The sequence below is a fragment of the Populus nigra genome, chromosome 5 (genome assembly GCF_951802175.1).
Source record: "Populus nigra chromosome 5, ddPopNigr1.1, whole genome shotgun sequence".
NCBI classification, from domain to species: domain Eukaryota; kingdom Viridiplantae; phylum Streptophyta; class Magnoliopsida; order Malpighiales; family Salicaceae; genus Populus; species Populus nigra.
The window spans coordinates 23,447,950-23,462,538 of NC_084856.1; the positions used below are offsets into that span (position 1 = coordinate 23,447,950).

Here is a 14,589-nt window from a genome sequence, read left to right on the forward strand (position 1 = left end):
TTCTCCCACTTAGTTTCATTTATAACTCGGCCCAAGCTTGAAGGTCGGATTTAATAACACTAGATAAGTGAGGGTTGTGACTGCAAAATGTTTCTATTCCATGAGGCATAATGATTGGATATCAACAAATATGTATTGAACAACATTTCCATATCGTGCATTATGGTATTACAAGAACAAGAACACAAGGACAACACAGATGAAGATAATAATAACAAAGATTTTAATGACACAGCGCAATTGTGGTGACGCAACAGCTAAGGTTTGTTAGGGATTGGACTCATTCCCAGCAAAACTCCTACTTAATGACCAAAAGGCAATGGATTAAAATAAAAACAATCTTAGAAACTACCACTATCAATAGTTCTAACCCAAGTTAGAGGCCTGCATTCTAAGGCAGCTGCTGCAGCTTCCTGCTAGAAACATAAACAAGAAAAGGAACGTTGACGTTTCCTATCAAACCTATCGGAACTTGGGTCGCTTGGGCATTCTAGGAGCGGGTCTAGGAGGGGCTCGAGACTTCCCAAAAGCCTTTGCTTTCCTTCTGTTCCTCTCCTGCTCACTGTCTGAATCATCAGCCTTTTCCCTGTCTGCATTGCTTGCTTCCCTCTCCAGCTCCTCCCATGTCTTACCCTTTTCTTCCTCAGAGTCTTCCTCGGAATCATCCTCTTCATCGTCCTCAGACTCCACAAGTGATTCACTATCAGAGTCTTCCTCCTCCGTCTCAGAGTCAGGTTCTGCATCTGATGGTATGTAACCCTGGTCTGAATCCTCTGAGTTGTCAGAATCTGAATCGCTAGCTTCCAAATTCAAAAATTCCCACCCCCCGTCATCAATGAAGCTCTGTGGGTCATCAGTGATTGTCTTCAGTATCTGTCGCCAGTTAAGATTCAGCCTGCTCTCATAATACTTGATGTCTGTTGTGTCAAGCCATTCTTTGATGCCATCAAGTGCCGTTGATGGAATAGAGTCAATCCTGAGGACATCACGCTTGAAGTCCTTGAAGACAATGGTCATGTCAAAGTTTTTCTGTCCAAGCCCAACTCTCTCCAAATTGACAATCTCAATCTCACTAAGGGTGACAACAAGGAAAGGAGTCTCAACTAACTCAACCAGGCAGCTTGAAGTGGGGACGATGAAAGATGTAACCTTGTGGGGCACTCCATGGAAACCAAGCTCTCTCAGAGGCTGATCAAACTCAAGGTCAAGTCCACTAAATTGGGGCTGGGCCCAAAGGTCATTCACCCGATTTACAAAGCTCTGAAAATCCATATTGATCTTATTCTTCCTCTCTCTTTCCCGCTGCTCTTCTTCAATCTCATCTGGGTCATAGGCAGACCTTTTTCCACCTCCCAAAGTCTGCACCACATCCATCACCTCAACATAAAACTGCACATCCTTGGTCTTCTTGTTTCCCACCATAATGTGGTTGTGAAGATGGAAGTGCAGGAGAGTAATCATCTCCTTCTCTGCAGGCTGGAAAAATGCATGTTTGATGTTTGCAAACATAATATCCACACGCTCCTCGGCTCTGCTTGTAGAATATCGAAACCCATTAACATGGGCTTCAAGAGAACCAGGCAACTTTCTTCCACGGCCACCAAAAACAGGACGAATCCAAAGGTCAGTCAACCTTATTGGCTTGAATCTATTCCCTGCAAGCTGTAGTTTCTCCTGCATAACCAAGGTTGCCCTCTCAGCCCTCTCTGACTCCCTGGCCATAACATGCCGTCTAAGTGTCTTGATCAGCTGTACCACTTCACTTATATGCCTAGGATCCTTTGAACGAAAAGAAACCTCCTTCAGATAAATAGCTCCTTGGTGCTTCAATGAGTTGGAGTCATGTGGATTAAAAGCCGTCCCGGGAACATTAAAAATGATTCGAATGTAACAGGTCCGGTTGGTATCCTGCTGGCTGGAAACTGTCCTGATTGTGGAAACATGGAAAGGCACCATACTCCCATAAATAGGCAAAAGCACAGCCTCATTCTTCTGGTCTATCTGAATCATTAGATCTCTAGCAGGAGGAATATCATTGACATTCTTGTATGCCACCAAATCAGCTGAAGTCTTCGAAGCAGCACGACTGTCTCCATTAGCACTTCCTCCACCAGCAAGTCGCCGGGCAGTTTCTTCATTCTTCTGCCGGGCAAGTTCTGCTTGGTGCTGCCTCCGAAGCTCCTCCTTTGAGATCTCCCCGTTATCTGACCTCAATGTTGTCTTAGACATCAAGTTTTCCCCGCCATTCACCTCAGCTCTAGCTTTAGGTTTTTGTTCTTCTTCCTCACCTTCATTAAATGAGTAAGCCACATCCTTAACAGCTTTTGAGCTCTTGGAAGTCACCACATCTGGATTTTGATCACCTGCAATGTCCAGATCATTGGATAATAATGAAATAAACTTTTTTAAATAATTATAATTCCTGTTTGATGTAAATATGATAGTTCATAAGATAACATTAGGAAAAAGAAATTTAAATGAATAAAAGAGAAAAAACGCATTCCTCGTTGCCATAGAAATTGGGAAAAACAAAAGGGTGAAAATCAAGAAAAAGTTGCAGAGGATAATGAGATTACCGACAATAACGGTATCTGCAAGCAACAGTGAGAAATTCCGAATCTTGGGATTATCAGTCTGATTTTGCAAGTTCTGAAAACCAAGGGACACATTGAGAACCATTTTAGCTTTCACTGCTCGATCATTCTTGGCATTAAGATTCAGTCCTGACTCGCGAAACTCAAGACCCATGCCTGTCCCAGCTGATTTGCTCAGATTTGGAACCAATTCAGGAGCCTCCTTCTCAACCACTGACAGGGCAGCTTGATAAGCAGCACTGAGTTTGTTCCCGGGCTTCAGTGCTCCGATGGCAGCTTCATGTGCCTTGAGAAGAACAGCATAAGCCTTGCTCTGCAAAGGAGTGGCATCTATCATTAAAGTCCTGGCAACATTGGAGCAGTAACTGTTGTATCGAGATCCCACCGCAATTATAATTACACTGGCAGAATCATAATACAGGGGCTCCTCATTGCTTGCAGCACTAGGCCTGAGATCAAACTCCCCTCCACTCTGAAATATGGGAGGGTAGCATATATCAACATTATCTGCCTTCAACTTTGCCTTAGCTCTAGTGGGGTCTAAAATGGCCTTCTCTGCTTCATCCATCAAAGCAGAATGGGTGATATTTTTCTCCTCATCAATAACATTCTCAAGCTTCGGCACCACAATATTGTTCATTACACTAAAAGTCAAAAAAGCGGCTTTCTTCACATTAATCAGCTCATCAGCATCCTTAACAGCAAACAAATCAGACAACCCATTAGTTACATCAGCAAGCTCAAAACCTGCACCCTTCAATTTCTCAGACCAGGTTTCCAAAAGATTTCCTTCAGGAGCCTCTCTCACAATGTGTCCAACAACAGGTGCAACTTGTCCATCAGCACCTGACTGAGAACGAATAGCACGGAATATTGCTTCCATCAGACCAGTCCCATTGTCCGTCTTCGCCTTCACATGCATCACAACATCAACACCCACAACTTCCCTAGCAGGTTTTTTCACAACTTCAAGCAAAGAAGCCTTCTTCTGGCTACACAAGAAATGAATCTGCTTCTTCATAAAAACCATTACCGTCTCTGGAAACTCATACCCAAGCAACCAAATATTCAAAGCTGACGATTTCAGATACCGCAAGTCCTCAGAAGGCGGAGGTGTTGCTATAGCAACAACATCAGAAGACCCCCATAAATCAGCCTTGTTCTCATTCCAGTTCGAATAAAATGACTTGAGCCGTGTTTTAAACTTCTCCACATCAATAGCATATACATTTCTTGCTGCATTTGAAGGCTGCCCACTTCCATTCCTCTGATCAGCCATCTTTAACTGCAACAACTCTACAACCAAATATAACAAATAATCAACACAAATGGCAACAAGTCAAACATCAATCACAAACATATTCAACCAACTTTAAATTAGATTACAAAACCAATCCCAAATTAGGGTTTCACAAACTTATAAAAAAACCATTAAATTACAAGCCAAAAAACCAAATTTTCATCCTCAATAATCAACACCCAACAATCAACACATCCAAGAATCCCCGATTTCAACTTCGATTCTCTTCAAAACCCTAAATTCCTTCACCACCTACCATTTTCACACAATAACCACAAAATAACACTAGCCCACTTCCATTTCCACTCAAACAAACTAAAATCCAAATCCAAAACCACAACTTCCCCAACTTCAAAACCATATCAAATCCAATAAAAATCGAATTCAGATAGTAAAAAGATAATAAAAAAAAACTCACATTCGTTAAATACCTCGCAGCAGCAGTGCTTGAACCAAGCAATCTTCAATCAATAAAGAGAAAAAATCCGAGGCCAATTCGGCTTATAATTCATGTAACAAAAACCCTGTGAGAGAGAGATTAGGGTTAGGTTTTGAAACGAAACACAAAAACATAAAATGTGAAGATTAAATAACAGAGAAATCGATTAAATAAACCAAGAAGAAAACCTAAAAATTAGCTTAAAATGATTATGAAGAGAAAAGGAGAGGAGATGAAGAAATTACAGAAATTGATCGAAGAAATGGAGAAATTTGAGAAATTTTTCGAGAGCGCGAAGAGAGTATGAATTTTTATAGAGACGTCGAGCTTTCAAGGGGAAAATATATTGGGGGTTTTTGGCTTTGTTATTAAGGCTTGAGGGTTCAGAAAATTACATTGTATGCCATTTATATGGGGCACCGGAGTTACTTGAGTGCCCTTGATCTGAAGGTGGACATGGAGGGGGTGATTGGGGTAGTTTGGGGAGTGTGGTTTTTGAAAGCTGAATTAGAGGGAGGGGAGTGACGGTGTCGTTTTGGGGAAAGAAAAATAGCGGGAAATTGAAGAAGGGCGGGTCGGTGAGTGTTAATTGGGGCGGGAAGAGGTTGATTAGTTAATTTGAGTGATTGATTTTAATTGGGTTGTTAATATAGTTACGAGTAATTTTAGAAATTTGTTTACAATTACACTATTAAGTATGATTAGTTGTCATACTTCGAGATTGTATAAACTTTAGATCAAGTAAAGCAAGCTAATTAATTAGAGAAAAATCTTTAACCTTGCATTGATATAAAAAAATATAAAAAATAATGTTTTTAGGTATTTTTTTAATACATTTATGTAAAAAATAAAAAAAATAATTATAAAAAATATTATTTTAATATATTTTTAATTAAAAATATAATTTTAAAATATAGACCGCCTGTCGTGATTCCCTGAAAAAACAAATAAAAACATATTTAATTTACTTTTTAAACCTAGGCTATATTTCATTTTATTTTATTGTAGTGTGATTTTATATTCGATTGAATAACAAATAAAAATATATTTGATTAAAAATGGGAGATGAAGATAAAAATATAAAATAAATATTTTTAAAATAATTTTAAAATAAGTTTTTATTCTTTCAAAATATTTTATTTTATCTGTTTTTTTTTAATCTCCAGCAACAATTATAGATTTCTATCTATAAATATATTATGTAATAGGCTCATCATTCATAAAAGTTTATGAAATATGTGTGATATTTGATTTGAAACTTGGTTATTTATGATCTTTTAGTAGAGATTAACAAGAGTTATAATTGCTGGAAAATAATTAATAGAGATAATCACAACCTAATCCAAGATAGTTGTAACAAATCAAAACTCAGAACATCAGAAGCCAAGTTCTAACCGAGTTAAGATGTCGCCTTCAAGATTGTCTCTGTCGCATATAATTAAAGCCTCTTCTTAATTCCTTCTCCTTGTAGAATACTTCCTCTCTAGTTGTTGTTGTAATCTGCCTCTGGTTGCTGACTTGATGCTGTTCCAAATCCTCCTCCCACTCGAAGGACTCCTTCCACTAACCTTGTTGCTGGATTTTTTTTCTATGCTTTTTCTACTCATAACAACGTACTTTTCTCTTCATCAATGGCAAATCATCACTTTCCCTTGCCTCGTCCTCATCCTCCTTGCTTTATTGTAGGCATTTTTCGGCCTCCTACCTTGGTCCTCACCAGACTGACCCAACTTTTCGTGACCATACAAAGCATAATTGAAACTATGGAAACAATTTAAAGTATTGTGCGAAGAAAACAAATCCATGCCATTTATTTGATAATATCATCCAAAGAATAACATTGTTCCAAGGAAAAGACATAAATGGAACCAGCAAGGCTTCTAATCATTAAATTAAGAACAAATTGCCTCCCAATTTGTGCATGGGGGGAAGGTTAAAATGGACTCAGGGCCATTAATGGAAGGATTTAATTAGCCTCCATGTATGAAAGTTGATCATCCAATAATACTTTTACCATCGAGACAAAGAAAGTTGAAAAAGAAAACTCTCACTATCTTAGGGATTAGAAAGAAAAAGGAAATCTTTGATATCACACCACCTTGTAATAAAACTGTTCCAGTTCCTGCTAAACCTGTACGGATTAGGGAATTATTAGCCTTTATCTACAGAACAAATTAATCATTGGCAACTTTCATGAGATATATATATGCCAATGGTACTGCTCCTGGCTTGATCGAGTTAATAAAGAATGCCTTCCCCGAACAGGTGCTAGCTTGTTATCAGAGCTGACAGGGGGTTGACGCTTGCAGAAGCCGATGAAGAAGATGGATTGGTAGCTACTGATGATCATGAAATGGATGATCGATCGGTATGTTAATGTTATGCTTAAATGACTGGTGTCATGGCAGCCCACCAATGAATTAAAATGGGAATGTCTCTAACTGATGAGGAACGAAGGCCAGCTAGTTTTCAAGAAATTTGAAGACATAAAATTCCTGAGCAGAATAGACTTGAGATTTTCATATATTACTAGAAGTAGTGGTGATATCAAATAATTGGAAAGGATTGAATAAGGTGAATGTGATGGGAAAACTGTTTGCATGAATTCAAATAAATTAAATTAAATGACAGCGCTCCTCTGCTTTAGAGATGAATCGATGATTAACCAAACAGATTTAATTAATAAATTCTTCAAGAATATTTTTAAATAAATATTTTTATTATAGCCTGAAACCATGGAGTACAAAGATTTAGTTTAACCCATATATACATAATATTTATTCAAGTCTAGTTAAAAATTATTTTATATGGTTAAAAACTTAAATAAATTAGTTTAATTATGAATGCAATAATTTATGTAAAATTATTTTGAAAAAAAACATTTTTATATAATAAACAGTCATCTTCATTCATTTATAAATAAATTTAAACAATACATTAAAAAAAATTATTAGTTGAATAATACACGAGCCCAACACTTGTTAAGAAACTAGCTTCTCTTAATGCACTTAATATTTGAAATTTATTCACATTTAATTAGTATATTTGAGGCTAAATTAAAAATGCAGTCGACTCACTTTTAAAATTAAAATTTTATTAGAAATTATTCTTTAGTAAAAAATATTTAACATGATTAAAATAAAATAATAATTTGTGGGTGAATGGAAAATTAATATAAAAAAACACTTAGTTAATATTTTTTTATGCAATCCAAAACTCTTTACCCTACATTAAAAAAATACAAGATTTTCTTATAATATATAAAATGAAAAGTTAAAAAGGCTTGTAGGGCACTAAAGTTTTTAGTGCAGACGTAACCTAAATAAAACGAGTTTTGAGTTTGAGTTATATACGTTTCGTAAGTCTCAGGCTTGGATTTGAGTTTTTCGTAAATTATTTTTTTAATTTATAAAAATTTATTTTTTTCCGATTTGTTTTAAACTTGAGTTTGAGAATTTGTTGTAAAATAATTCTTTGAACCATAGTATTATTGTTTTTCAACAAATTTTATTTAGTCAACCGAAGAATCTTAACAATAATCGAAATTTTTTTATTTTCTAAGTAAAAACATTTAGTTTTTTCTAAAATAAATGCTGTCAAGTTTTTTACCTATTTATAGTAGGTAATTAAAGCAAAATAACATAAATTAATTATGATAATTATCAAAATTAATTTTTCATCAATTTTATTTCAAAAAATTAGTATAAAAAAGAGTTGAAGGGAGACGTTTTGCACACTAATTAATACCTCTTCTACCTTCATTCCAGCATTTTCTACTTTATTTTTCTTCGGTCACTCTAGAGCTTAGGTTTAGATTTTGTAAAGAGCTTTTAAATTTTTTTTTTAATTTATAGACCTAGATAAGAAGTGCAATTAATCAATATGGTGTTGTTGAAAATCCTAAAATACAAATTACATTCAATCATTTATACTAAATGACAAGTAATAAAACTTTAAAAACAAAGTATTAATTTCTGACAACAAACAATTGAAATCATATTTTAAACGCTTTAACAAATGTTGCTAAATAATTTAGGCAGTTTATATTTATGCAACTAATTAAGGTGGTGATATTGAAAATTCTAAGAGAAAGATTGCATTTAATTATTTATACCAAATAACAAATAGTAAAGCTTTAAAAAGAAAGAATTAATTATTGACAATAATTGGAATTATATTTAAAATACTTCAGCTAGTAAGTGTTACTAAACAATCTAGTTTAAATTCATGAAATTTTATTGTAGCATCGTTGTTAAGTTTTAAGGAGTTATTTTGACCCCATATTTATAGTATTTACATGCTTTACCTTATAGTTAAACTAAAAAAAAAAAAATTAATGTAACTTAATATTATTAAGATCACTAATAACACCTTTTGATAATAATAATAATAATAATAATAATATACCCTTTAAAAAATAATAATATACCCTTAAAATCGTCAACATACAATTACCAATTTGAGACATGATCAAGCAGTGAGCTTCGCATACAAGCAAAACGCTTTCGATAGCAAGACTACACAAAGTTAGTGCTAAAATGCAGTCATCAATGAGGCAACAGATTGAAACTAGACCTGTTTATGAAGATTTCGAACCAACAACATCATGCAGGATACGAGAGCCTGGAGTCAACTCTCTTATATCTTTGATTTATAATAGAGATTTAGCATATATACATTTTCCATCCATGTACTGAATAGATTCATCTGGTAAAAATCAAAATACATCGACAGTTTAGAGAAGGATATTGCAAATTTTGATGTAAATTAAAGGCTAGATATGACCCAAGATTATCTTGAATTCTGGATTGAATTGAACTTAGCCTCTAAACTATCAATTTAAATAATAGGTTGAACCGTGGTAGGAAACCGAGCTTTAAGTATACATGTACATGTCCCTTCTCAAAAAATAAACGTGGAGATGGAGAACAGCCTGTATTTAGCTTAGAAATGTTCTTAATTTCCTTCTTTTCGTGCTGATTTCCCGACAGGATTTAAAAAGGAACATCTGGATATTAAATGTATGTATTCACCGCTTATTTTAATAAGAATCACCGGACAACGCCAGTTCGAGCCCTGTAGTTGCTCATATGATGATCATTAGAGGTTTACATAGTCGTTAATTTTAGGACCCGTGGGATTAGTCGAGGTGCGCGTAAGCTAGTCCGGACATCCATGTAAAATAAAAAAAAAAAAAAAAAGAATCACCGGACAACGCTCCCTTGATCATGATCATGTATGGAGCCGTTTCCTCAAGGAGATTGTTCTTGCACCAAATTGTAAGCTTCATGAAATGAGAGCAAAGTTTGTTAACAATATCCTTCGTGTCGTCATACCTTATGATGTTGCAACAAAAACAAGGGACAAGCCCTTAACAGCAAAGCAAATCAGGGAGATTTTCACGAGGCACGTCAAGGATCTTGACAATAATGTTCTTGGCTGGAATGAGCTGAAGGCTGCCTTCTCTGAGTTGGGTGCTAGTTATCCTGACTTCAGAGCTGACAGGGCACTAGTGTTTGCGGATCCCAATGGAGTGTTGGGAATTCCGACGGTGATGTACTGATAGTTGCTCAACGGAGGGGAAGCACACTGACACAATATTTTACGTGGTTCGGCAAATCCGCCTACATCCACGGGAGAGAGTTTATATTATTTAGGGATAGAGAAAGGATACAATAAATACATGGAGGAGGATCACTCAACTCTCTCAACTCACACACTCAGCTGCATATGGCAGCAGGGCTGCTGCCCATGGCAGCAGCTCCTCTTTCTCTTCACTTCATGTTTTCCCTCACTCTCACAACTCTCACATTTTGCTCTCACATAATGCCTCTATTTATAGGCATTTCATGGTAGCTCTTCTTGCTTTGTTGTCAACCTTGGTGGCTGCCAAACTCCAGCTCTTTCAACAATGGTGGCTGCCAATAGTCAATGGTTGGTGCCAACCATTTGCTGCACATGCAATGGCAACCAAACCTAACAATCACCCCCTTTGCCATTCATGTGGGGCAATTGTCCTCTTGCTTCTTCAGCATAGGCTTGCATCTTGCAGCTCTTCCAAGCTTACCATTCCGAGAGCGTCTCCGGCCAAGTTTACAGGTACTCGCCAAACCTTTCATTCATCAGAGTCACCAAAGCACACCTTTTCTCACACAAAAGGATCACTACAACCAGATGGTCTCCCACATCACATCTGAAGAGTGTTAACGCTTGTCTCTGGAACACAACATTCCCCTTCGAGCGTATCAACCATGCTCGGTCCGAAATGATTCATCAAGCCTTACATCAAGGCTTACAACACCCCCTCAAACTGAAATTTCTATTTCCAAGTGCGACAGTCATTATCTGAGTATCTCAATATGATCACGAGCTCACCACTCTTCCAAGAGTCTACTCATCCAGGAGCTGCGCCTGCCCTCTGTTCCACCCTAGGAACCACGCTTTACTTCTCCTTGAGTCTCTTGCTCTTAGTCGTAAGAGTCCAGGTAGCTCTCCACCTTCACCTATGGGGGCAGCCCATTAAAGGTTGATCCATATATGTCTTCATACTTTGAGTATTACAATGCCATTATCGAGCTCACCACCTTGACAAGAGTCAACTCGTTCCCGGAACCTGCGCATGCCCTCTGCTCCTCCATAGCAGCCGCGTCTTAATGCTTCACAAGTCACACACTTATTGTCCAAGGCAAATGTCTTCTAGCTCATTGATCTTTAGCATGGGGGCAATATCCATGAAAGTCAATTCTGCATTTGTCTCCATACTCATCATAGCCACTTCATTGGCTATACACCTGTCCACTAATATCTAGCCATCACATTGGCTCTGGGGCGTTCTGAACTGGGCTCATATTATAACCCACACACCTTCTCTAAAATGTCTTCGCTCGTTGTCATGGGGCGATCTGATCCGGGCTCCTATCATGGCCCTCACATTTTTTGTAAGGTGTCTTCGCCCGTTGTCATGGGGCGGTCGCATCCTCCTTCAGCTGAGATGCTTCAAAGTGGCTCCAGAATTCTCTACCACCATGTGCACTATGGGAGAGATAGCTGTCACTAATCACATAGAAAGAGAAACTTGCGGTATACTCCTCGCAATCCTCCACCTCGATTTCTATGTTTGGAGCTTCTATGCCTTTCTGCTTGACAGCTCTACCTACACCAACTCTCTTTGGTGTCTTCGCCTTTCGTCATAGGCGGTCGTCTTTTATCACAGGCGTTTGCACCCCCTCAATTAGGTGCATCTGCAACAGCTCTCTTTCCATCCTTGCATGCATTGGAAAGGTCTTCGCCTGTTGTCTTCATCAAGAGCATAAGAGACTTCCTATTGTACAAACGTTAACAGTCTCTGCTCTGAGCTTCATCTGGGAACACTTCTTCTCCTTGCACCTGTTGTCTCATTACACTACCTCGTTGGATCCTACGGGTACTCCTGTATAATCTCCGTGTGCCCTCGTGCAATTTATGTTCTCCAGATTTTCCCTTATTCCTTGCTTATGTTTGACAGCAGCTCATCCTGTCACAACACCTGTTCAAGTCAAAATAGGGTGCCAATCTTTATCCCCTTGCTGTATTTCTCTTCCATTATCAGGGTCTTTATCAATTCTCCCCTCGAGAAATCACAGTCACTGAATCTAACTGCTTTGGAGAAATCACCACTCTATCAGATCCTTGATCATACGGAACCCAACTGTTCCTTTGTGCCGTCATCCTGCTAGTCTTCAACCGTTTCATTACAAACTGCTATATATACGAAAATAGTACCGTATGGATAATCCTTCCACTAAGCAAGTTCCCAGGAAAGATTGGAGGGGTCACACTGGTCCCGCTTAAAACCCAATCTCCTAGACAGAACTTCTCAGGCCATATCTATCAATCGTACTGTCTTTCTGTATATACAACCATTTGCTAGCTTTGTCCCGGCTTTCCTTTACAAGTGATCTGGAATATACTGGTTTAATACATGATTTCTCAACATCTGGCGAGACTACCAGTTCTTAGATTCGTCAAGATTGGTCTTCATCAATTTCCACTCTTCACCTCAAATTATCCACATGATCGGGTGTCCAGAGTGTCCCAATTTTGCCTTCCCTCAAGGCAATTAAAATTCTCCCCACTTAGCAGTTTAGCATATGTAATTGGGTAAACATGTGCACCTCCTTCTTCTTCTCTTCAACGACCACCATGATGACCTTCAGATGCCTCCTGATCGGGCAATCTATCTTTAATAATTCACCACCACCACTTTCGATCTCAAATCTCAACGATCGAATCGTACCATTGCATCCGGAACGATCAAATTAGCTGGAAACAAGTTTGAAATCGTCCAAATCGCATTTCAGACGGCTAAGATTTGATCAAAACAATTCTGGCCTGATCAACGGCTCAGATTCAATCTCAGATCCGATTGCACATAGGATCAGCTACACTGGATCCTGTCCCTCGGCTCGCGGCTCGGCTCGGCTCCAATTCGGCTCGGCTCGGCTCGCATCTGGTGACGTGGCAGTGGGTCCCCCTTGCTGACGTATCTGATGACTGGTTGCTGATGTGGCATGCTGACTGGACGCTGACGTGTCTGCTGACATGCATGCTGACTGTGTGTACTGGCGTCATGATGACGTCATCTTTATCCGGGTCTGGCACGTGGGTCGGGTCGTCTGGTATTCGGGTTGGGTCGGCTCATCCGGGTGAAGAAGACGCGTGTGACGCGTGGCGCGCGTCTGTGCGCGTGGGCAATGTCCTCGCCGGCGCGTGCGGTGGATTCCGACGTCCGATTTCGACACGGTTTTCAACAGTGGCTTCGTCTCTTCCTCCTCTACACAGTGGTATGGTCAAAACACAATTTTGACAACTTTCATTTTTGAGCAAAAATCAAACACCCCTTTAAACCATGTGCTCTGATACCAATAGTTGGGAATTCCGACCGGTGATGTTCTGATAGTTGCTCATCGGAGGCTTAAGCACACTGACACAATATTTTACGTGGTTCGGCAAATCCGCCTACATCCACGGGAGAGAGTTTATATTATTTAGGGATAGAGAAAGGATACAATAAATACATGGAGGAGGATCACTCAACTCTCTCAACTCACACACTCAGCTGCATATGGCAGCAGCTCCTCTTTCTCTTCACTTCATGTTTTCCCTCACTCTCACAACTCTCACATTTTGCTCTCACATAATGCCTCTATTTATAGGCATTTCATGGTAGCTCTTCTTGCTTTGTTGTCAACCTTGGTGGCTGCCAAACTCCAGCTCTTTCAACAATGGTGGCTGCCAATAGTCAATGGTTGGTGCCAACCATTTGCTGCACATGCAATGGCAACCAAACCTAACATGGAGATGGATTGATTGCTAGTGATTATGAGATGGATGAACTAGTGTGTTATGCTTGGCTGGTATTTTGGCAGCCTGATCATAAATCTGACGAGGAAATGGGAATGTTTTTGAGTGATGAGCAATTAAGGGTGGTTTTCAAGGAATTTGAAGATAAAATTGTCCTTAGCAAGAAAAACTTGAAGAAAGCCTTCAATCATCTTGGTCTTTTCTTTCCTGAACATGCAGACAAGGTTCTTGACCAGTCTGACAAAGATGGGTTTTTTGAGTTAAAGCAGCTTGATGATCTTGCTAAATTTGCTGTCCAATATGGGTTACTGTTAAGTAAAAAAAAAAGAGATGAAAATGGATTCTTTCTTTTCTTTTCTTTTATTATAGGGTGTATTGATGATGATGATGTATCATGTTATTAAACATGGAGAAATTTTGTTGTCATATAGAGCTGAGAAAGTAAAATTAACGGTCAAGGACTCAATTGATGAATTTTGACCCTAAGTTTGTGCTGCAATTTCAAAAACAAAAGAAGTGGGGAAAAAATTAAAATTGGTTAGAGTCATCCAACTTGATGAAACTCTGTCAAGCTCCCATACATCAAGTTATGTGTTGCTCAGATTAATTTGAGTTAATTAAATTAATGTTGTTTTAATTATTATTTTTTAAAAAATTATAAGATCATGAATTAATCTGTTAATCTCACTAGATTAATTTTTTTTTATTAAACTCAATCTAGACCAGATTATTGATCAATCCATGAAGATAAGCTGAGTTTAATCAAACACAAAGTTCATACGATGTTGAAGAGATTGAAAAGTGTTTTGATTAAACGACTTCAAATAATGCAAATTGGGGAGTAAAGGAGAGGACGATGAAGCACTGCCCAGTTGCCATATTCAAATTGCTTCTTCTGTTTATTTTTCATATTA

The 14,589-nt window shown here is 38.2% G+C and overlaps 1 protein-coding gene across 2 annotated transcripts; it reads right to left on the minus strand.

Annotated features, from left to right (window-relative positions):
- Positions 1–114: 114 nt before the first annotated feature.
- On the minus strand, positions 115–4,686 carry LOC133694688 (FACT complex subunit SPT16-like). 2 transcript variants are annotated; one of them, XM_062116334.1, is made up of 4 exons: positions 4,579–4,686; positions 4,326–4,418; positions 2,577–3,890; positions 115–2,363 (listed from the first exon to the last, which is right to left on the minus strand). In XM_062116334.1, exons 3-4 carry the CDS (start codon positions 3,871–3,873, stop codon positions 463–465), a joined length of 3,198 nt encoding a protein of 1,065 aa, XP_061972318.1. In that variant the 5' UTR covers positions 3,874–3,890; positions 4,326–4,418; positions 4,579–4,686; the 3' UTR covers positions 115–462. The 2 variants fall into 2 exon arrangements, with proteins under 2 accessions (XP_061972318.1, XP_061972317.1); XM_062116333.1 differs by having other exon boundaries at positions 4,313–4,418.
- Between the last annotated feature and the right edge of the window lie 9,903 nt (positions 4,687–14,589).

Bases quoted from the DNA above. Each gene is read 5' to 3' on its own strand.
- LOC133694688 (XM_062116334.1), bottom strand. From the start codon at position 3,873: ATGGCTGATCAGAGGAATGGAAGTGGGCAGCCTTCAAATGCAGCAAGA. The intron at 2,364-2,576 runs GTAATCTCATTA...TGGACATTGCAG, and splicing joins TGCAGATACCGTTATTGTCG to GTGATCAAAATCCAGATGTG.